This window comes from Labrus mixtus, chromosome 3 (genome assembly GCF_963584025.1).
Source record: "Labrus mixtus chromosome 3, fLabMix1.1, whole genome shotgun sequence".
In the NCBI taxonomy this organism is placed as follows: Eukaryota; Metazoa; Chordata; class Actinopteri; order Labriformes; family Labridae; genus Labrus; species Labrus mixtus.
The window spans coordinates 3,626,864-3,649,687 of NC_083614.1; the positions used below are offsets into that span (position 1 = coordinate 3,626,864).

General features: G+C 44.5%; 2 protein-coding genes across 6 annotated transcripts in view; both read right to left on the bottom strand.

Annotated features, from left to right (window-relative positions):
* The window catches only part of pip5k1ca (phosphatidylinositol-4-phosphate 5-kinase, type I, gamma a), a 56,425-nt gene that overhangs the window by 30,437 nt on the left and 3,164 nt on the right, over nt 1–22,824 (bottom strand). For all 5 annotated transcript variants that reach the window (XM_061034869.1, XM_061034868.1, XM_061034865.1 and 2 more), the window contains exons 2-6: nt 8,747–8,778; nt 8,154–8,240; nt 5,548–5,678; nt 4,720–4,837; nt 3,565–3,717 (exon numbers count right to left, since the gene is read on the bottom strand). In XM_061034869.1, the coding sequence (XP_060890852.1) occupies nt 3,565–3,717; nt 4,720–4,837; nt 5,548–5,678; nt 8,154–8,240; nt 8,747–8,778 (521 nt within the window). The remainder of the gene's footprint in view (nt 1–3,564; nt 3,718–4,719; nt 4,838–5,547; nt 5,679–8,153; nt 8,241–8,746; nt 8,779–22,824) is intronic.
* gpx4a (glutathione peroxidase 4a) overlaps nt 9,533–22,824 on the bottom strand; it is a 101,063-nt gene continuing 87,771 nt past the window's right edge. Inside the window, exon 6 of the mRNA XM_061034932.1 lies at nt 9,533–9,580. Within this exon, the coding sequence (XP_060890915.1) occupies nt 9,548–9,580 (33 nt within the window). The 3' untranslated portion in view covers nt 9,533–9,547. The remainder of the gene's footprint in view (nt 9,581–22,824) is intronic.

Sequence of the window (22,824 nt, forward strand, 5' to 3'; positions counted from 1 at the left end):
ATAAGATCAGGAATCCCAAGACACAAAAGTTTTGCAGTGAATCAGAGGATATTCAACGTGCTTTTGAACTATATTATAAAGATCTATATACCCAACCGGCCATGGCAGATATTACAACAATAGAGTCTTTTCTAAGTTCACTAGACCTACCATCTATAGGAGAACAACAAAATAAAGAAATTATGACTGAGATAACAGCAGAAGAATTGAATAAAGCCATTTCAAGATTGAAAGCTAATAAGGCTCCGGGTTCAGATGGATATCCGTCCGAGTGGTATAAAACATTTAAACTTCAAATAACACCTGTTCTGCTTAACTGTTTTAATCATACACTGAGAACAGGGGAAGCCCCCCAATCATGGAAGGAAGCAGTTATCTCTATCATCCCGAAAGAAGGAAAAGATATAAAGGAATGCAGCTCATACAGACCAATATCAGTCTTGAATGTAGACTATAAATTATTTGCTTCAATCCTGTCTAAGAGACTGGAATTCATTGTCCCGGAGCTGGTAGATTTATATCAAACAGGCTTTGTATTAAATAGACAGACACAGGATAATTTAAGCAGAACACTACAAGTGGTGAGTCATATTACATCAGAAAACATCAGTGCAATGTTGGTCAGCCTAGACGCCGAAAAGGCATTTGACTCGGTGGGTTGGGAATATCTATACAGGGTACTTGCAAGATTTGGCTTCGAAGACGGTTTTATTAAATGTATTAGAGCGTTATACTTCTCTCCAACAGCCAGGATCAGGGTCAATGGACACCTGTCGCAAAACTCCAAATTATGAATCCAAATGGAAAAGCTTGGAAAGTACACAGATAAAAATTCCAATACAATCTATACTAGGAAATAAAAGCCAAGCTGAAAGACATTATAACAGCTTGAATCGATGGACTTCATTCACTCTTAAGCTATGGTTTAAGGTTTTGAGGAAGTTACGAATAGAGAAACAGGCTGGGGTCTTGAATTGGGTTGCATATGATCCAGAATTTGAACCTGCTAGATTGGACGGGGGCTTTAAACAGTGGGTTAGGAGAGGTATCACATCCTTTTGTTCCCTCACCTCAAACAGAAAATTTCAGAGTTATGAGTTAATTTCAGACACATTTGGTCTGGAAAAGCAGGACTTCCATAGATACCTGCAAGTCAGAGACTATTATAATAAAAAATTACAGGTCAAAGAGGAGAAGGAATACAATTTGATTTCTATATTTCATGATGCATACCAAAAAAAAGACAATAAAAAGTTGGTCTCAAGAATATACGGAAGTATACAAGCCTCTAAAAATCATTCTACGTTATCCATTAAACAAAAATGGGAGAGGGAGTCAGAAATACAAATATCAAAAGAGATCTGGATGGAAATATGTGAGACACAAGCGACCACTGCAAACTCAAGATCACTGAGAGAGTTTGGCTGGAAGAATGTAGTGAGATTTTTTATAACTCCTAAGATAACAGCAATGCAAACAGGCACACAGAGCCGAGGCTTCTGTTGGAGACAATGTGGAACCTCTATGGCTAATCACTTTCATGTTTTTTGGGCCTGTCCGAAAATCCAGTCATTCTGGAGAGAGGGGGCTACCGAGATCAATAAAATAATTGGGGTGGATTTAGAGTTCTCTTTTGTTACTTTATATCTCGGTAAAATACCGGAAACAGTCCTACAGAAGGATAAATACTTATTGAAGATACTCTTGGCAAGTAGTAGGAAAGCTATAACTAGGAAATGGTTGCAACCAGACCCTCCAACACTGGACCAGTGGCGCGGGATCATTCAAGAAATTTACTGTATGGAGAGACTTACTTTTGTTTTAAGACTTCAGTTGGAGAAATGCATTGAACGCTGGGAAAAATGGATTGTGTATGCACCTTGAATAGTATGATATTATACCATGATGTGTGTGTAAAAGAATACTTTGATTTTACTTGTAACACCCATGATGATCTCATGTTCTTTGTACATGTAAATACTTGAAAAAAGTAAAAAAAAACAAGAAAAGTTTGTCATGTCGCTATCCAAAGTGCTAACCTTAACTTTGCACAAACGGCGTGCAAACTCCGATGTGTTTATTTTTCTATTATTTACAGTAAGAAATGAAGGTCATATTTTCACACTGAAAAGACCAGGAGGAAGTTTTTGTAACCGGAAGTAGCCTAGCAACCGTTGCTATGAGAGGGAGCTCTCTGATTGGTGGTCAGCGCTCGGCTCTCACACCAATCTCTGCTGAAATCTAAGCAGTCGATCCTGACAAATGAGGTTAGACCGGGGGGGAATGCTCAGAGGAAAAACCTGCCTTGACCTTGGGAGCCAGGCCAGCTCAGAACCATTAGAGAAATGAGAGAGAGAGAGCGGGAGAGAGGGGGAGAGAGAGTGAGAGAGAAGATGAAGAGAGAGAGATAGAGAGACACACAGAAGATGACGAGAGAGGATGAGAGAGAGAGAGCGAGATGAAGAGAGAGAGAGCTGTGATCCATAATAGAGATAACACACATCATGCCAGGAGAAGAAATTATTTGAAAAGAGGAGAGAAAAGGGAACAGACAGAGAGACGGAGGAGGGATTCTGTCTGAACGCTCTCTGAATGACCTTCAGAAACGTGTGGAGCGGGCAGCCACAAGAGTGTGCATATACAGGAGAGAGAGAGAGAGGGAGAGCGGCCCTCAGCAACACAACCCTGTCAATGTTAAGAGGGCAGAGCGGTGACAAGCCGACAGGTGAGCGAGGGGAGAGAGAGCGAGAGAGAGAGAGAGAGAGATGAGGAAAGGAAATAAATTAGAGTGAGAGTGTCATAGCAGCAGTGAGAGTGATAAGACGTTGAAATGTGGCGGAGGAGGGGGAAGACGTCGGCGCTGACACACAGAGCGGGGAGAAGAGGAGTCTGTTACATCACGGTGATCTGTATGCTGCCCAGAGCCACACTCTGCAGCCGGCCCACAAGCACCAGCCAGTCAGCTGTGGAAGACACAGAGAGCTCACCCAATGGCCGCCTGCAAGCTGCCTGCTGTTTTTCATGTTGCTGTCTTGGTTCTTATATGATTCTTTTCTTTGATTCTACTTAATTACATTCATCTTCATCAGCCTCTGAGCTCAGGCTGCAGCCTCTTCCTTCCTTTACCCGCCTCCTCAAGGTCTCAGTGAAAGTGCTGAGCCTTTACCTGAGTGTGTAAATGAATTCCTGCAGTGGTCTTTGGCCACGGCTGTCGGCACATGAATAAACACAAGGCTGCAGGCCGTGAACCCTCACAGGCGGGAGAAGAAGCATGGACATACATGGAGCTGCTGGAGAGGGAGGACAACACGGGGCCCGTCTCTTATGAAACCACACGGCCTGAGGTCTGAGTCACAGATCATAGAGCGGTCTGTTTTATATTTAAAAAAAATCTAAAGGTCGTCACACTCAGAGGAGAGGAATCCAGGGAGTTACATAAAGCTCTAAAAATATGACTTTAATAAGAACATCAGGGAGGATGGCGTTTGACACTCTGCCGTGGCATCTTACCAGTGTGTGCACGCTGCTGAATAACGGGACAGAAACACATGTAAACACACGTACCATGTAGTATCCAGGCAGCAGCTTCTGTAAGAACTCCGCCTCCTTGTGCATCACAGTCTTGATGATGAACTCATCGTCCTTGGTGAGATAGAAGACCGAGCCGCTCGCTCCGGGATTAGACAGCTCGATCAACGGCTCGTTGCACAGAGAATACTGTAGACACGCACGCACACGCACGTAGACACGCACACACACACACACACACACATGCACACACACACACACACAAATTAAAAAAACAACACTTACACAAATCTTCTGATATTGTGGATTGACCTCAGCTATATAGACTCAGCATTTTTAAAGTTAACGATGGCGTGTATGTAGTTAGAGAGCGAGGAAGAAATACTAAGAAGCTCATTTTCTGCTCCGATCAGACTCGGACCAGGAAGCTATAACCACGACCTCCTGCTCACAGCTCACTTCATGACATTCAAGTTGACGGTAAAACTGGTGTTAAAGGTTGAAGAGGTGTGGCTGACTGAGCGTGGGCACACGCACGACTCTTATTATCTTCAAAAACACGAGAGGTAGCTGAGCGAGCAGCGGCGCTCTGTTGTTGTGATACAATGACCGTTAAGAGATTAACACAAACAACATGTACGGAGGCTGTAGTGTCATTGCCCCCTCTCTCTCTCTCTCTGATTTCTGACATCATCACGGTGCCCTGTGACGTTCTCCTATGGGAGCGGAGAAACACAGACTACACTCTGCATGTTTCTTCTGCTGGACGGCTCAGGGAGCAGCGCTGAATCATGCAGCATCATGGTGCGCCACGCTGATGTGGAGAGACAAGCTGCAGCCTCTGTCTCTCTTTCTCTCTCTCTCTCCCTCTCTCTCTCTTGTTGTTTTAAATATCTCTATTTGTTCGTAGCCTCTCTGCTCACATCCCTAGTTGCCACTTTAAACTGTATCTTGATTAGGTCTGACCTCATGTAGCAGAGTACTGCACGATCCGTTGGTCAGAGCCAAGCCTTATACCTCTCTTGGTATAAATATCAGCTGATTAATACTTTTACTCGTCCTTTAAATCACTCTCCTCAGTGTGAACATGAAGAGATCACCCTGAAGTCTGATAGAAGCAGCAGGGACAGGGGGAGGGACCTCCTATCAACACAGGCTCTGATTGGCTGTAAGGAGGGGTGATGATTTTACCAGGTAGTCATCGGGCCGGATGCCAAACAGTTCTCTGAAGTAGCGGAAGGCCACGGGAGCGTACGTCTTAAAGCGGAAGTCCGGGAAGTGGTGCGCCGGAGTGAGGTTACTGCCTTCACTGAAAAACACAGAAAAACACCAAGAACAACAAAGATGAGGAGACGGTCATAAAGAAACATGTTTCTCAGCTGAACATCACACGTTAAAGTTTTAAGCCCGAGGTCTCCTTCTGTAAACAGCCGTGTTTAATCTCAGTCGAGTCATGACCAACTGAGTCATCTGTTTCCAGGACGATCTGTTGACTCTGGATATCTACACCCCGAGGATGTCTAGGTCGTGGAGCGTGATGTGACCCTCTGAAAGGTTTGTAAAAAGTATTTATTCTATTCAAAGGAATCATTACTTAGAGCTGTTCTGTAAAAAGAGCTCAGATCTGCTGATACTAGAATATGCTGAATAGGATGAATCCTTTCAGATCATTTCTATCTTTTGTATTTCTACGCTCAGAGAAGGATCTGAAGTCTCTGTCAGGCTGCACCGGCTTCTCAATGGCAGATACAGCCTCTGATTGGTCCACAGACCAAAACAAAGATGGTGGCATCTGCGTTAGCCAAGCGAGCTAACAGAAGTTACTCTATTTCAATAGAATGTACACACAAATCATCGAGGGGCCCTGTGTTTCAGAGAGTCACTGAACATACACTGATCCTCTCAGGGAGGATAGAAAACAATCAGTCAGTGTAAACATCCCCCTCAGCTGCATTAAGTTAAATGATTATTATTATCATAATTTGCTCTCCAGAATGTTCTCATGGCTTCAGTACCGACCTGGGGAAGAAGATGCTCTCCACCACGTAGAAGTCCTGCATCAACACATCTCTCTCCGGCTTGGAGCTCAAGTTGCCCACCGTGTAGCCGATGCCCAGCTGGATGGCACCTTTCAAGGCTGAGGAGGTGGTCTGTGGAGAGAGGGGGGGACTCAGTGAGAGGGCTGTTTGACTCTTCTTTAACCTCAGCAGGAGTCTAAAATCAGTGCGGTTCTATCACTTCAAGAGGACATATTCTCCCCCTCCTCCACATTTTCAAACAGTCCCTCTGTTTTGGTGTGTGTGTCTCTTTAAATGTAATGAGCCCCCCCCTGAGTTTACCCAGTAGACATCACTCCTTCACTAGTGAGAATAAAAATGGAGGACCTGCGTTAAAGATTTGTTCTAGTCTGGGGGTGGAGTCTATGGGTGGAGATACCAGGGGAGGGGAGGGAATTGGCTCTGGCAAATGTCGAGGTTGGACCTAATTGCTTTGTGATCATGGTCCACCAGGACGATGATTTGATGGTGACTTGTAACTGTCGCTGTGCGGTGTCTGCAGCGGGGCTCACGCGCTGTTCAGTGGTGTCACTGATTGTCAAGCTGTTGTTGTTAGAATAAAACAAGTGAAGTCCCAATGAATTTAATCTTGAAGGCTGGATATTATTTGCGAGCTGAGGGTTCATATTAGATGTTTCCTCCCTGCGCAGGGATCAGATTTTTACAAACCGCTTCATCTGACGTAACACCAAGCAAGAAAAAGACCGCCTGTTTTGCCTGTTTTAAGACCGCCTTGCACCAAAACGACTGAGATCATGGGAGCGCGCCCCAACTCCAGCAAGACTCTCAGATGTCTTTCTGACTGAAATGTATCTGTGACTCTGAAATCACTTGGTGTAAAGGCCCTGACACGCCAAGCAGACGGCTAAGAACTTGTGGTGACGAAGGCCGCCTGTGGTCAAAAAGTTGCACTTGAACACACCACAAAGACTTCAGCCGACGGCCAACCACCAGGTACGGTGGTAGTCTGTAATCGTCATTCCAAAAAAGGGGGAAACCGGAAGAGGGCGGAGAAGAATGCGGATAAATAAACTGTTGTTTTGACACTCGTAACATGGGAACTTCTAATGGAGAATAATGTCTCATAAAAAGTTGAAGTGTATTTCTGTAATTGGATTTAAATTGTGGAATTCTTTAAATAATGATTTGAAGGGCTGTGTTCAGATATTTCAGTGTAAGAAAATGTATAAGTTATCAGACTGTATGAAGTTGGTAGTTAGTGTGTTTTGTGTGTTTTCCTTCTAATTTCTGAGGAAGTGAAGACTGAATTGTCAGATTTGTTTTATGTTGTCATGGTATTCATTCATTGATTGTAATTGGACAGACCATCCAGACATTTATTGTTTGCTTTTTGAGTAAGGCAAAACAAGATGTATTCTTCTCCCTGCTCCTTTCCGTACATGGGATAAAGTGTGAATTGTTTTTTTCTGTTGTGTGTTTTGACATTTTGACAAATAAAAAAAAAATGAAATGAAGTCGTCTACTTGCTTTTGTCACTTCTGTTTTTTTTCCCCGTGCACCCCGTGCAGTCGCTTAGCTGAACAGCCAATCAGCGTGATTCTGAAAAACAACTGCACCGGCGATGACCCACGGCGATTCGACATGTCGAAAAAAGGCAGACGGGGGGGCGGCGGGGAGCTGGACACACCGTACACACCAGGGCGAGGATGGCTGCCAGCGTTCACCTCGGTGTGTCAGGGCGTAAATCAGCTGGTTCTCCTTTTTCATTTGACCGAAAGCTGAAATGATTCTAAAGGGGGCGGAGCTACTTTTGGTTTAGGTACCAGTGAAGCTGCCTTTGTGTAAGTCTGAACTCATCGTGGGGTGAGTTGACTTCACTTTGCGTTCATGCTCAGCGCTTGTTTACACCGCGGTGATTCATTCTATTGGAAGCGACAGCCTTGACGTCTGTGAGGTCTGTAGCCTCTGCACATGGGGGGCACCAGATAGACCAGCGGTTTCCTTGTGTGCCCCCCATGTACAGAGGCTACAGTCCTCATTGCACCAATCAAATCCAACCTCTGCCCTTTGCTGCACGTTACCCCCCTCTCAACGTTTCCTGTCTCTCTTCAGCTGTCATTTCCAACAAAGGCAAAAATAAAAACTTAAAAAAGAAGAAGAGAGTTTGGGGAGGGTTTTTTGTTTAGTTTATTTTCAGTATTTTTCTTATTGTTTGTTTCCTCTCAAAATTGAAAAACTCAATAAATAAATAAATAAAAAATGTTTTCTCATTTTATTATTTTGAAACTAAAATTAGATTTTAATACATTTTTATTTCATAACATGTCTGTATTTAATCATTGTGTTATTATTTTGTCTTTATACCTTCTAATTATGTTTTTATTTCATCTTTAATGTCATTATTATGACTTTTATCTCATAAAAATCTTGTTTCATTTTATTATTATTATTTGTTTTTTACTCGTAAATTAGATTTTTAGACGTTTTTGTCTTATTATTTTGTCTGTATTTAATTATCTCGTCATGTTTAATAATTAAATCTTTCTACGTAAAAAAAAAGCAGAAAAGAGAACCAGAAGACTCCTGGGTGTGTGCGGTCTGGAGTACCTTCTTGTAGGTCGTTTCTCCTGATGCATCCACCCCTCTGTGGCCGATCTTCTTCCCCTGGCCGGGCTGGCCTGAGGACGAGGGCATCTGAGGAGAAAGATTGATTACATTACGGGCAGAGCAGAGTAACCGAGGCTTTAAGAGCTGACCACATTATTTATTTTAAAGCTGCTTCATCTGTTCTGAGGATCTCTGATGAGTGTGACTTGTTCCTCTGTTGAGGCTCATGGAGCGTCATGGTTGAATTTGTCATTTAAGTTGATTTAAATGTCTTTAAACGATGACAAACATGAGACTGTCTGCAGTCGCTCCAGCGCCAGATGGATGGGATTCACCAAATTAGGAGGATTAAGATCATGTGAACAAAGAAGTCTGGCCCAAACAAAGAATTCTTACATGACCTCTAAAGGCTATGATACACTTTCAATTCATTTTTGAACACTGCATGGTTACACCCTCAGATCCGACTTCTGTGGGGCTTTGGTTAGTGTCTGGCTGAATCTAAAGAACGAGCCGTTTATTATTAATGTGGGCGATCAAGAAGAGACTCCTAACAGACGAGCAGGCGATCACAGGGACAGACGGCAGCTCACCTCTGTGATGAAGGCTTTCTTTGCAGCAGCATCTGAACGAGAGAAGAGACACAGAGACAACTGTTAGTCACTGCGAGACAGAGAGGCTCCATTACTCAGCATCATTAGAGCGCCATGTGACAAAGACGAGTCCCAAAGGGTGGACCCAGCAGTCTACCATTATGTAATAACAGTGTCAAACAGGGAGGGGGGTGTCAGCTAGAAGAACCGCAGGACAAACATAATGTCATCTACAAGGGCGCCAAGTCCCTTTGTGTCTGCATATCATGATTTTCAGCCATACTAGTGGCAGGACTCTAGTGATGGCTGTTTCTTTAAAGGTGACATATTCCCTAAAATCCTCTTCTCCATGTTCCTCTAACTCTAACATGTGTCTCTAGTCTACAAACCCCCCAATGATGAGAATAGTCCATCCTCTCTGTCTTTCGCCTGCTCCACTTTTCAGAAAATGTGTGCTCAAACAGGCCGTTTGGAGATTTTCCCTTCATGACATCACAAAGGGCAGTAGCCCCTCCCCCAGGTGGGTGACACTCCCACAGCTAGGTGTTTGTTCTGTCCTCTGAGTCTGCCTTCTCACTGTAAACAATAGGACATGGAGCGAGAAAGACAGAGACACCCGAGTCCTTCCAGAGAGGGGGCGTGGTCAGACACAGCTCATTTACATATTTAAAGGTACAGACACAGAAACAGCCTGTTCTGAGCAGGGCTGAAATAGAGGGGTTTATAGACATGATCAAATACAGGATCAGAGTGGATTTAGAACAAGAAACTTCACACACATGTTTTGAGGAGCTCTGAGACTTATTTAAACTGAAGAGGAGGAGGATATCTGACCTTTATCATTTCATTTAATACAGATCCTACTGATTGATCCTTTAAACAGCGTTTCTGCCAACTCACTGTCCTACACCTGCTCAGTCAAAGTTTGAGATTTTGTTTCCTGATAAACGATTAGTAGTCATCAGGCAGAGAGTGTCATCACACGGCTGTAAAGTCGACAGTCTGTGCGACCCCCCCCCCCCGAATACACTCACTCTAAAGTAGACACAACAACATATAAAGCTGAAGAGAGCAAGTATTACACATGACGATCTAACAGGCCTCAGAGTGCAGCAGTCTTACATCTGCCGTGATGTGAGTATAATTTGAGTCTATTAACAGGATGTAGGCAGCGGAGACGAGCAATCAGAGGACTGTTTTTACCAGGAAGACTGGAAATAGATGCATAATTATGGATGTGTAACACTGAATGTGATAATGGAGGAAAGGCTCATGAGGGGGAGAGAGAGAGAGAGAGAGAGAGAAGAGAGGTTCAGACCCAACAAACACAGGGCTCATTAATTCTCTCTCTGTAATCTACATCAACAAAATCACACTCAGCTGACAAGGCGGTTACATTTATGTAAACTAGGGAAATGTTTCCAACAGCAGGAAATGTTTCCAACAGCAGAGTCAGTCTGAGAGTTTTGATAAAGAAACCATCAGTGATGAGTGAAAAGAATCCTCATTTGGTGTGTTGGCCTTGGGCAAGATAGAAGCTTCGTCTACAGCAGCTCTGTAGGACTGTTTTTATGTTTTTAAAGATGGAGTCAGTAGAAATGTTTGTAAACATTCAAACTAAGCCCCTCCTCCTCCTGGGCTCACTGCAGGATGTAGTGTGTACGTTTACTGCTTGTAGCTACACTGCAAGCTAATGCACGCTAGCAAAAGCTAACCGCCGGTGTTTGTCACCTGCCTGTCCAACAGGAAGCAGACCAACTCCACGTCCACGGGTAAAAGACAACACAAGGTTCACCCTCGTTTTAGAACGAGCTTTATCCACTTGGTGTTTCTCCTCACTCTGATTATATTTTTTATCCACTCCTAAACTCACCTGCTGCGCTGTCATTGGCTGGAGGAAACACACAAGCTCCGCCCAGAAACGTCCCGAGTCAACCAGAACAAAGCAGAACAGTCACAGTCTTTTATTTTGAAGGAGAAAGTTACTGACACCATCTTTAAAGATTGTTGAGGTGGTCACTGGAGAGGAGTATCAGATTTGAGTGAGTGTACTGAAACAGGGTTGATTATAATTTAATGTTCTTATTTGAAAAGGCCGACAGGAGACCAGAGACATCTGTTTGGTTGCAGCCCGTATAAAAAGAATCCGCCACGCTCGCCAACTGAGACGCTAACTGCTAACCTATATAACCCCGATGTCAGTCAGGAGTGGGATAACATCTCCACAGCTTGACTCTGTATGTGCAGCTGAACTGATAGCCAGCCTCTCTCGTCTCTGTGCCTGCCTGCCTCTCGTGGCTGCCCATGTGACTGAGCCACAGAATAGCCTGTTTGCCACCCCTCCTCCTGCTCACTGACACTCACACACACACGCACACGCACACGCACACGCACACGCACACGCACACGCACACGCACACGCACACGCACACGCACACGAGCAAGCCAGAGCGTGCAGAGGCAATCCCAGCAACGCTTCCTACAAACTGGAACATCCAAGACCTGGAATCTGAGAAACAGAAATCTGCTGGTGAAGGAATGTTTGCATTGCAGATAATTAAAGAGGAGACATTCCTTCTTTTAACCATGCTGTAATATTTACAGTCCCCATGTGTGTGTGGGTCTTAATAGTATGGTTCTTTTAGAATCTTCTTCTGTCATTTGCAAATAACTCTTCATTATCTGTGCATGCACTTGTGTTTGTGAGTGTGTGTGTGTGTGTGTCATGTATTTTTCCTTTCTGCATGCCTGCACCTGTCCTCATAGTGTATGCACACGTGTAGGTAAGTGTGTAACTGCTAGCTTCACGTTTGAAGGCACTCGGTGTGTGTGTGTGTGTTCATGTGTGTGCAGTCAATGAGTCAGGATGTTTGGGTCCAAACATGTGCTTAAGTCTTCCTGCTTTATTCGAGGACACAACAACAAGATGACGTTTGAACCAATTGAGACCAAAAACAGGACAGTAATGAGCAACGTTGCTAGATATATGATTCTTATATTATATACTTCTCGACCTCTCCATACACTGTAAATATTAACGGATGAAGCCTGAGTGCCTGTCTGTTCCTGCAGGGGGCGCTGGAGTCCCATCGATGGCGGTCTCCATGCTGGAAATGCTGTCTCAGTCTAACTTTCAGTCAACCTAACGACAGGCTGAGAGCTGGAGCTGAGGCGGGTTTTAAACTTCCTGACAAACCGTTACACCACGCCCACCTGTCAATCAGGTCAGCTACACGCCTTATTGTGAATAACTCTTATCCTTCATCAAATCAAAACTGATGAGTCATCAAAACATTCCCCCCGTACAGTGTGTGTCCATCGAGACATGAGATAATCACACCTATTTGTTTTTTTGAACCAGACTGTAAACATGTTAATCTCTGCTGTAAAAACAGACTTTTTAGAATGGGTGTGTATGTGACTTCCTGTGCTTCTGCAGCCAGCCTCTAGTGGACACTCCAGGAACTGCAGGATTTTACACTTATACATCGGGCATCACATTTCATCACCGGAGGTTGCTGCTTGAGATTACAGGAAGGAGTTATAGCATTTGCCATGACAGGCTTTGAAATGCATTCATGAATAAAGACTTATTTTCTAGCTGTTAAAATCTATTTTAATGTCATTTTAGGCATATATTATTTACGTAGGAGACACTTCTGTGGTATTTTCTGGTGTCTGACATGACTTTCCTCAAACAGGTTCCCTGTGACTCTTTCCCTGCATACATAAGGAGGCCTTCAGAGTGAAAACATAAAGGTAAAACTGGATGTTTACCACCGCCATGCTGCAACCACAGAGTGTAGAGTTCTTCAGGGAATGGAACAACAAATAGACCCGTCCAAATAAATAGCTTCTGGCTGAGTCTGTTGCCGCGACGGGCTGCTATTTGTTGGCTTAATGACCCACTGGAGTCTCAGCACCTTTAAGAGAGGGGTCCATTAGCAGCCTGTGATCGCCCTGAGGGGCTGCGGAGGGAACAGGTTCATTTATATTTTTGACAGTAGATCTTTATGATGATCAGCCCGGATCATGACCCGGTCATGTGAGAGAGCTAACCACAGCTTCATCCCCGGTTGTTGCCAATGCACACCACAAAACAACAACAAACACCTGAGATTAAAAATGGCGGATGAGTCATGGACAAGCACATCAAACTGAAATATCTTTGGTTAACTTTCTTAGAGATTAAGAAGACAGCAGGTTGTAGTTTCCTTTGTGCATCAATGAATTCATGCAGAATGGAAAGTAATGATGCAGTGAAAATAAGGTGTACAAACCCTTCAGTGGTCAGCATTTCACACAGGGGGAGGCACCTCCTTTAAACACAGGCTGTCATTGGCTGTAAGAGGCTGTTATCAGTGTACCGAAGGCTGTGATTGGCCGATTGAGGTCTCATCAAAAGGTCAGCGAAACAGTCATTTGAAGCAGTCCACGGATGAGGACTTGTTGATCTCCATCCGGTCAAAAGAAGTCCTCAGTTTCTCAACCACCACCATGGTCTGGACTCCATCCGGTCTCAACAAGTCATCAGACTCACCATCACCACCAGGGTCTGGTCTCCATGAGGGTCTCTCTTCTTCAGTGTCCAGAATCTGGTTTTAATGTGGAGTATGTGGTAGTTTAGCTCTCTTCAGTTTAAAGACAGCCAGCCAGCAGACAGAGCTGCTGTGTGATACCGACAGCTGAGTCTGACCCAGATCAGATCGATACTGGGACTCCCTGAGGATGAGCTCAGAAAGAGGCCGTCGTACAGATGACTGTTTGCTATGCTGGCAGAGGCTCCAGCGATCGATTGGCTGTTAATTTTTTTATGCCATAACAAAACAGCATCAGCTCATTGTGTCAAAGAGCGTAAGAGCAGACCTGTAGACATGAGAAGTCCATTAAACTCTGAAGAGCTTGAAACATGAACCCAGCACCCTCATTATGTGTTGTGATATAAAACAGAACGCGCTCTTGTCTCAGTGTGTCGCCTTGTGAGGGCTGCTGAGGGGTCGTTCTTAAATCTGAGACAGCGAGGGCAGGAGTGTGTGGAGGAGAACGTTGTCTGTTCTCTGCAGTTCACACAATGATGCAACAAAACAATCAGCCAGCGGTTCAATAAGTATTCAGATCAGATTGGTCACAGTTTTCCAGTTTGGGTCTGACGGCCCAGACGTTTCTTTGGTAGTCCATTCTGGGGAGTTTTCAGCTATTTTTACAGAAACAGCGATGTTCAGAAAAAATAGCTTTTTTTAAATTCCAATTTTTTTATTTCACTATTAAAGGCTTTATATGTGATTTTTTGATCCAGCAGATGTCGCCCTTGAGCACCAGCATGAAACCAAAACAACTCGCGCTGCATTGTTGTGTTAGCATGCTAATGCTAGCGATCTTTATTATGCTCGTATCTTCACACTGCATGTAAATTTACCTGAAATGAGCGTGATCTAGAAACACAGTTAAGCAGTGAGTACAGTATGTTATTCTTCTTTTCTCTAGTCCCTCAATTAAACAACTTTTATACGTGAGGGGAGGAGTCAGCCGGCCGTCCTGGCGATGTAAACAAACTGAAGATAGGACACACATCACAGACAGTGGGACTCGAGTGTTACACCCATTGTAGACAGTCATGACTCACAGAGTTATTTTCAGAGGATATACTTGATTTATATTACATTTAAGTGTGAAAAATCACATATAATGCCTTTAAGTGCTTATTAAGTTATTAAGCTCGTTGTACGCTAAACCAAACCGAGGACACCGCACCAAAAGGTTCCATATATCCTATGGAGAATTGTTGTTCACACATTCAGATTGATGGTGAAAACTTACAGGGGCGTAAATATCCCAACTGTTTGCACTTCTTGGAATACTGGAGAGTAAAACTGAGCGATCAGAAGCAAACCTAGCGACATTTCATCCTGAAGGCTTCTCCATGTTAACCCACAGAGAAGTGAACACTCAGTAACATCACACACACTCAGTACTTGCAGTTATCAGACTAAAAAGGAAGTATGGCTGAATGCAGCTCTGAATAGGTAAACACATTTTAAACTGGCACAGAGGTGTAAAACACATTCACTACCTCCCCCGTTAAACACTCAGCCCCTCGTCTGATTTAGTGAACATAGCAGTGCACTCGGGGGGGGGGGGGGGGGGGGGGGGGGTCAGTACAGATCATACACTTTGCATGTGTGGGGGAAGCAGGGTCCAGAGAGGACAGTTATTCACCATGCCAAGTCGTCCATTACCATCATTGGCATCAGGCAAACAAGCAGGCTTCATGAAAAAAAAAAAAAAAAAAAAAAAAAAGCTTCCTGCCTTCTGCTGGCTCCAAAAAAACCCTTTGAGGCATTTAGCTCGGAGCTAGATGATAAGCAACTCCTCCACAGTCAGAACCTGTATTACTCGTCATTACTGGGTGATCTGTAGCTCCTTTCTTTGATCGATCTTTGGTCAAAAAAATTTTAAAAAAATTCTAACATTTTTAAAGGTCACATGTTCTGCAGAATCCACTTCTCCATGTTCCTCTAACATGTGTCTCTAGTCCGTCTACAAACCCCCCCAATGAGAAAAGTCCATCCTCTCCATCTTCTGCCTGCTCCACTTTTCAGAAAATGTGTGCTCAAACAGGCCGTTTGGAGATTTTCCATTCATGACATCACAAAGGGCAGTAGCCCCTCCCCCAGGTGGGTGACACTCCCACAGCTAGGTGTTTGTTCTGCCCTCTGAGTCTGCCTTCTCACCGTAAACAATAGGACATGGAGCGAGAAAGACCGAGACACCCAAGTCCTTCCAGAGAGGGGGCGTGGTCAGACACAGCTCATTTACATATTTAAAGGTACAGACACAGAAACAGCCTGTTCTGAGCAGGGCTGAAATAGAGGGGTTTATAGACATGATCAAATACAGAGCAAACACTCTGTTGAAGTTGTGTTCGTGTCACACAGGTAGACAGACGCCTCAACACAAAGCCAGCTCAATGACAGTCACTAATACTTGACTATGCTCTAATCCTGATCCTGGTCTCTGCGGGTCACTAGACTAATGGTGTGGATTATCAGGATAAGATGACCCCAATGCAAGGACAGGAGGAGACTTTTTGTCTGGGTCACTCTGCTCTGCTGTGTTACCGTCTCCTAAACACAATCAAACCAGAGAACCGGGAGAATGACGACCAGAACATACCGGACGCCAGGCTTCTCAGCACCTCCACCTAGAACTACAGACAGAATGAAAACAGAACGAATCTAAAGGAGACTAAAAGATCACCATGCTGCAGAGTGTGTATGCACACACACACACACACTCTCTCATGAACCTCCTCCTAACTGAAATCAGGTGTGGGACAGTCAGAGGAGAGAGAGAGGGGGGGAGAGAGTGAGAGAGAGAGAGAGAGAGAGAGAGGTTCATCTCGTCCACATGCGCTCAGTTCTCAAAAACAGTCATTAAAACACAAAACGCCAAGTCAACAACGACGTCCTTGATATAAGAAAATGTCCTCACCATTCCTCTGTAACGACCATTTCATTTTTAAATTAGTCCTGAATCAGAAAATTAAGTCAGACTGGGTCTCGTCCAAACCCGTTGACCTTGGCGGCGTGGTCTGTGTGGTCAGAGTGTCGTCTGAAGCAGCAGTGACCTCCGTCGTCCAATCAGGCGTCTCTGCTCGTCCACATATTGGGAGAGTAACTGTGTGTGTGTGAGCGTGTAAAAAGTTCAGTTAGCATGGTTAGCACCAGCGCTAATTTGGTTACGTCTGCCATCGCTCTAATCTCATGAAAACTAAAGAGACAGCATCACACGATGACGTCACACGATGACGTCACACGGAGGAGAAACCGCCGCACAGCGTGACGTCACAAGAACAGAACTCTGTTTTCATCGTCTACACAGAAACACCTGAAACTGAGTTTCTGAACATCTTCACCCTGGAAGGAGTTTTACTAAACGAGAGTTTACAGAGACCTGAAACACCGTCTGTGTACGAAAGGTCAAAACAAACATGTGTTCAGAAATACTCGCCTACGATTGGACGAGGCCTCACAGGAAATATCTTTTTCTTTACACAAAGAAGAGAGCGTCCCTGATGATTGAGGAGTGGGTGAACGTCTTCCACTCTCTGCTCAAAGCTCGTCTGTCTTCAGGGTTAGGGTTGACAGACAGCCAATGACGGCTGTCTGTGGAGGCGGAGCTAGTAACACTGTGGAGCCAACGCATGAACCAACTGGCTATGAAAGGGTCATTTTATATACACACACACACACACACACACACACACACACACACACACACACACACACACACACACACACACACACACGTTTTCAAACTCTTATGTAATTTTAGTATGTTTTCATTACTAAGCTCAGTGATCCCTGCTGATCCTCAAAATGCAGACAGGAGCTTTCAAGCAAGCGAAAACATACCTTTTACGGGGCATTGAGGAGAGGACATGAGAGGAAATGACACAAGGAGAGGGCCCGAGAGGAGAGGACACAAGGAGAGGACCCGAGAGGAGAGAAAAGAACACAAGAGGAGAGGAGACGAGGGGCAAAGGAAAGGAGACGAAACAAGAGCAAAGTATAGGGTGAAAAGGGGAGAGAACACGAGAGGATAGGAGAGGCGAGGACATGAGAGGAAAGGACCCGAGAGGAGAGGAGGCGAGGGCAAAGGAAAAGAGATTACACAATATCAGGGTTTTTCCTGCATAGAGAATTCTTTGGCGCCCCCCAAAGAAGTTTTACCCAGCGTCAAAAGAAAATCATGAGCGCCAAAAGAAAAAAAAAGACGATTCAAATTGCAAATCAAATCCTCTCAAAATGTATGTTAAAAATATCAATACATCAAACGACTGTTGAACAAGCGGAACATGAACTTAAATACGACGTCTCTGACTTCTAGCAGTCATCTCCCCTCTCATCCGTTTACGCATGTGGCTCACGCTGGATAGCCAGCTGATTGACTGCTCGTTTCTTTTGACTGGTTCATGACGCTCCGCTGACACCCACAAGCTAAATGAGGGGTGATTTTCCGTTTGGTGAGTTAATTTCAAAGAGTAATGCACTTCATGGCGGTAAATATTTATCCCAACAGTCAGGTTAAAACTATACTAAACCGTGTATGATGTAGCTGCGGCTAATAACTTATCGTAACGTCAGGCAGCTGTAGTCTGTGAACTTCTCCACACAGACTGTCAAACAGCGCTGCGTTATAGCCAACAAATACATTTTTATTATTTCTCAAGTTCCTGATCTGATCAAATGATTCAAATTATCTGTGACTGAAATCTGTGATTATTTGACATAATACCTTAGTAACTCAAATAAATGTACTTAAAGAAATGTGTACGTAAAACTAAAACACAATTTAAAGGTAAAGAGCATCCATCATAGGAAGAGGGTGAAATGCACTGAGGATGTGACCTCCCCTCTCCCAATCTCATTACACCCCTCTCCCTTAAAATCCCTCTCCTCCCCTGTTTCACTGTTGCAATAAAAAAATATTCTTTACCAGATTTAATTGTGGTTTCAGTAACTTAAGCATAATGATAATATTCTTTATAAAATGGTCAGAAATAACAGGAAATGCACAGATTTCTGTCAAATAAAGTAATACAGACTTGTAGACTATACTGTTATACGCAGGTTGAACATTTACTACAGCGCGTATAGTCACCCCCCAAAGGCCCATTCTGAGCCATGAAAAACCCTGAAGAGCAAAGGATAGGGTGAAAAGGGACACAAGAGGACATGAGAGGACACAAGAGGAGAGCAGAGGACCTGAGAGGAGAGGAGAGGTCATCAGCTTGATTTCTCTGTGCTGCTGTTAATAGCCCTCTTCAGACAGGATATCTGAACGTTGCAGAGGCGTAATGGGGGGACGATGTGATTGACCTCTGCACCGTCTTCAGAGGCGTTACAGAGGAGAGACGGTTTCAGCGATGACGGCACTTTAGGGGGCCTAACCCTAACCCCCCAGGATCTTCTGGAGGTGATTCAGAGGAGGTTCTCTGCTTTCTCTACAGCAGGAACTTATTTTAAAACTGCTGCTTATACCTGCACAGAAAGAAAGAAAACATCTCCACCAGATGTTGATGGACAGCTGGACCTCGGTGCAGAGACACTGCAGCTCCACAAACACAGAGTGATATCTGCGTCATGTATTTGTATTATATCATCTTAATTCCACTGAAGCAAACGACTCAAAAGAGTGATGTTAAAGCATCAGATGAGAGCCGATTTCATGGCCTTGCATTTTCCCAGCACGCCCCTCACACATGAAGAACACCTCTCTTCAGGCAAGCAAAAAGGCTAACTCTCATGAGCAGTCCCCTTTAGAGTGGATGATGTTGCATTATTGTAGTGAAGCGACCTCAGGAATGAGACTCTGCTGCACGATGTGAGGCTGCACTGATCACTGCACAACAGCCTTGGCCTTTTGTAAAACACAACGCAGCAAATAACACGGCCTGCAGCTGCAGATAAATTAAGCCTTTTTTTCCCGGGCTGCTTCCAGGATGTTCAAACACGGAGCGAAACAGAACGCCGTCTGTGGAGCGAGGACGGGGAGGAGAGAACTGAGTATTTGTAGCTGCAGGGCAAGAAAACTAATAAATCATACACTCTGGGGATTTTGAAGCGAAACACAAACGGTGACGTTACTGACTAGACGACAACAGAGGCAGTAATCACTGACTTCATTATGGAACACTGGAATGATATTATGTATTATGAGTTTAAAAGGTCACATATTCAAAATCCTCTTCATCGTTTCTCTAACTCTAATATGTGTCTCTAGTCCGTCTACAAACCCCCCAATGATGAGAAAAGTCCATCCTCTCCGTCTTTTGCCTGCTCCACTTTTCAGAAAATGTGTGCTCAAACAGGCCATTTGGAGATTTTCCCTTCATGACATCACAAAGGGCAGTAGCCCCTCCCCCAGGTGGGTGACACTCCCACAGCTAGGTGTTTGTTCTGCCCTCTGAGTCTGCCTTCTCGCCGTAAACAATAGGACATGGAGCGAGAAAGACAGAGACACCCAAGGCCTTTCAGAGAGGGGGCGTGGTCAGACACAGCTCATTTACATATTTAAAGGTACAGACACAGAAACAGCCTGTTCTGAGCAGGGAGAAATAGAGGGGTTTATAGACATGATCAAATACAGGATCAGAGTGGATTTAGAACAAGAAACTTCACACACATGTTTTGAGGAGCTCTGAGACTTATTTACACTAGTTGAAGAGGAGGAGAATATGTCACCTTTAATGGATACCAAAACTGAAGACGAGGGAGATGAGCTTCAGCTGTTAAATGAGATTTTCTAAAAGTATGTGCATGTGCTTGCAGCAGTTCAGTGAATTACAGTTTATGGACCTGCATAATGTTACGGCTTGTATCCCTGTGGTTATTGTAAATAAATGTAACGTAATGAAATGTGGCAGGAAGCGCGGAAGAAACCAACACAGACACCAGAAGTGATGCAATTACCGGACCCCCGGGCAGACACCACTCCAATGCTTCCTTAGAAGCAGAAGTTAATCTGCAGTAATTCTATGTGGCTGGTTCAGATAGGTAGGACAGTTTAGTTCTCCTGTGTGACTGCTCTCATTCTCCAGGTGCTCATTATGAAATCATCAAAGCCTGCACAGCGGGCTCAGCGACGCTCTTAATTGAGAACAGCAGGTCTTTGCCCTCCGAGGGACGCCAGGACGGTGTGACACTGCAGTCATGAGAAACATCTCACCTCCTACAGCTGCACAGTCCCAACACTAAACTAAAGAACATGCAGAGCAGCGATCACTGAGAGAAGAGCACGAGGACAGACAGCAGCACACACAGTGCTTTAAAATAGCTGCTACAGCACACATCCCCCATGTGAGACGTCACTAAACTGCGTCATCAGAGTATGACATCAAATAACTTGGAAGAAGGTCAACAATCCTACATGCACTGAGAATTAGCCACCTGGATAAAAGTGACACGCACAGAGGGAGAGAGAGGGAGAGAGAGAGAGAGGGAGAGTGAGACAGAGAGAGAGAGAGATGGAGGGAGGGAGTGAGAGAGAGATGGAGGGAGAGAGAGAGAGATGGAGGGAGAGAGGGTGAGAGAGATGGAGGGAGAGTGAGAGAGAGAGAGAGATGGAGGGAGAGTGAGAGAGAGAGAGAGATGGAGGTAGAGTGAGAGAGAGATATATAATAAAGGTGGAAGCAAATCTGGAAGATAGATTTTGCGGGAGGCGACCACCTTTTGTGCTTCTGTCAGCGATTCTGTCAGGCGGTGAACAGAGAACAACACAGGGGGGGGGGGGGAGTCTGATTGATAGTGACGAATGAGCAGCTGAGCCAGGGGAACCTCTGAGCGAGGAGGAGGCAAGATGAGTTGTAGCTCACTCAGGGGGAGAGAGAGGGAAAGACTACAGCCAAGGTCGGAGGTGAGAGGAGTGGAGTACGTATGTGGGGAGAGGATAAGTGAGATTAATGCAGCCGTGCTGACACCAGACTATACGGACAAATTACAACCGACTGCAGAGGAGGAGGAGGGGCTAAATGCTCCGTCAAAAACATCTGCACTAATACAGTCTCCATGTGCTGTACTGTAAAACGAATACAATTTTTGTTTGGCCTGTCTGCCACACGTCTCGTTTTATCAACTTCTGGAGCCAACGAGAATCAACCAAGAATATTCCTCCATTATTATTTCCATCAATTTCTACTGACCAATAAATAACATATTGTTTAATATTAAAGGAGCAATATGTAACTCTGACCCTTAGTGTTTAAAATGGGTAATGCTGCTGACGTTACAGTCTGTTTACCTGCTGCAGAAGTTGCAGTCTGTTTACCCGCTGCAGACGTTACAGTCAAACCGAGGGGCGTCCAAAACGGCCGTGTGGGGGTGCCTTAAAACCGCCTACCTTCTCTGGTCCAAACAAATCCAGAGCATTCAGGAGCAGAATCTAAAGTTAGAAGGAGGACATACTGGCTGCTGCATTGTTGTCAGAGAAGACAGCTCTTCAACATAGCATGTTTCCTTAATGTCTGATCATATAGTAAGGTACCTTTATCATTTCACTCACATCTCACTGACTGGTCCTTTAAAGTGGGTCCAAGCTTTTCTGTATAGACTGTTATGGGCTATCCCTTTAAACCCGTTTGCTGACAGATGTTGGATGGGCGTCACACCGTGTGATCCAACCCCCCCCCCCCCCCCCCCCTCCTGCTGACAAACTAACATCACCCACAAAATCTGTTATTAGAGGAGGAGACTCACACAGTACTATATGAGCAGTAAAAGGAAGATCTTGACTTTATAAATCTGTTGTGTTGATGACATAGTTAACTATGACAACATCCTTTAGTTTTAGCTCCGGAGCTTCTCTACCTCTAAGTGTTGATGGTTGTTTCATTGTTGTGTTTTATCTGTATTATTCACTCATGTTTGATAACCAAGCAGCGCTGAATTGATGAGGAATTGACTCCAGGAGGTGAGCTACAGACGGTACACTCTGTACTTGTTAGGCTGCTCTATACTTAAGCCCTGTTTCCACCAAGCGGTCCGATTTGGTTCAGTTCGGTACGGTAAACTCTGAACTTGCTTGTGTTTCCACAGCCAGCCGTCCCTTTATTTGGTAAGTAGCGTGTAAGCCAGATGGAGATAGCCACGTCAGCTATGTAACAGTGTGACATCATAGCAGCCCAACACAGTGTAGCCCGCTTTTAATTAAGTTCAACAAAGAAGGAGAACGGGTAAACAAAGGGACCCTTTAGAGTCGGATCGGTAGCCTTGGAACCCCAACAGAAGGGTACCAAAATAGTAGGGCGGTACGGATCCCTTATTTTTTTATTTATTTAACCAGGAAAAAGTCTCATTGAGATTAAAAATCTCTTTTACAAGAGCGTCCTGGCCAAGACAGGCAGCAGCACAATTACAGGGTTTCAGACATAAAACACATAAATACAGGAATCACAAAAAGAACCATTCATCAGAATCTGTCAGAAGTCATCAGCAACAAAGTGATCAAAAAGGGCAATATGAGTTAGTTAAAACATCTACAGTCAGATATTTCTGCCTCCAGATCATTAAGACGACCTT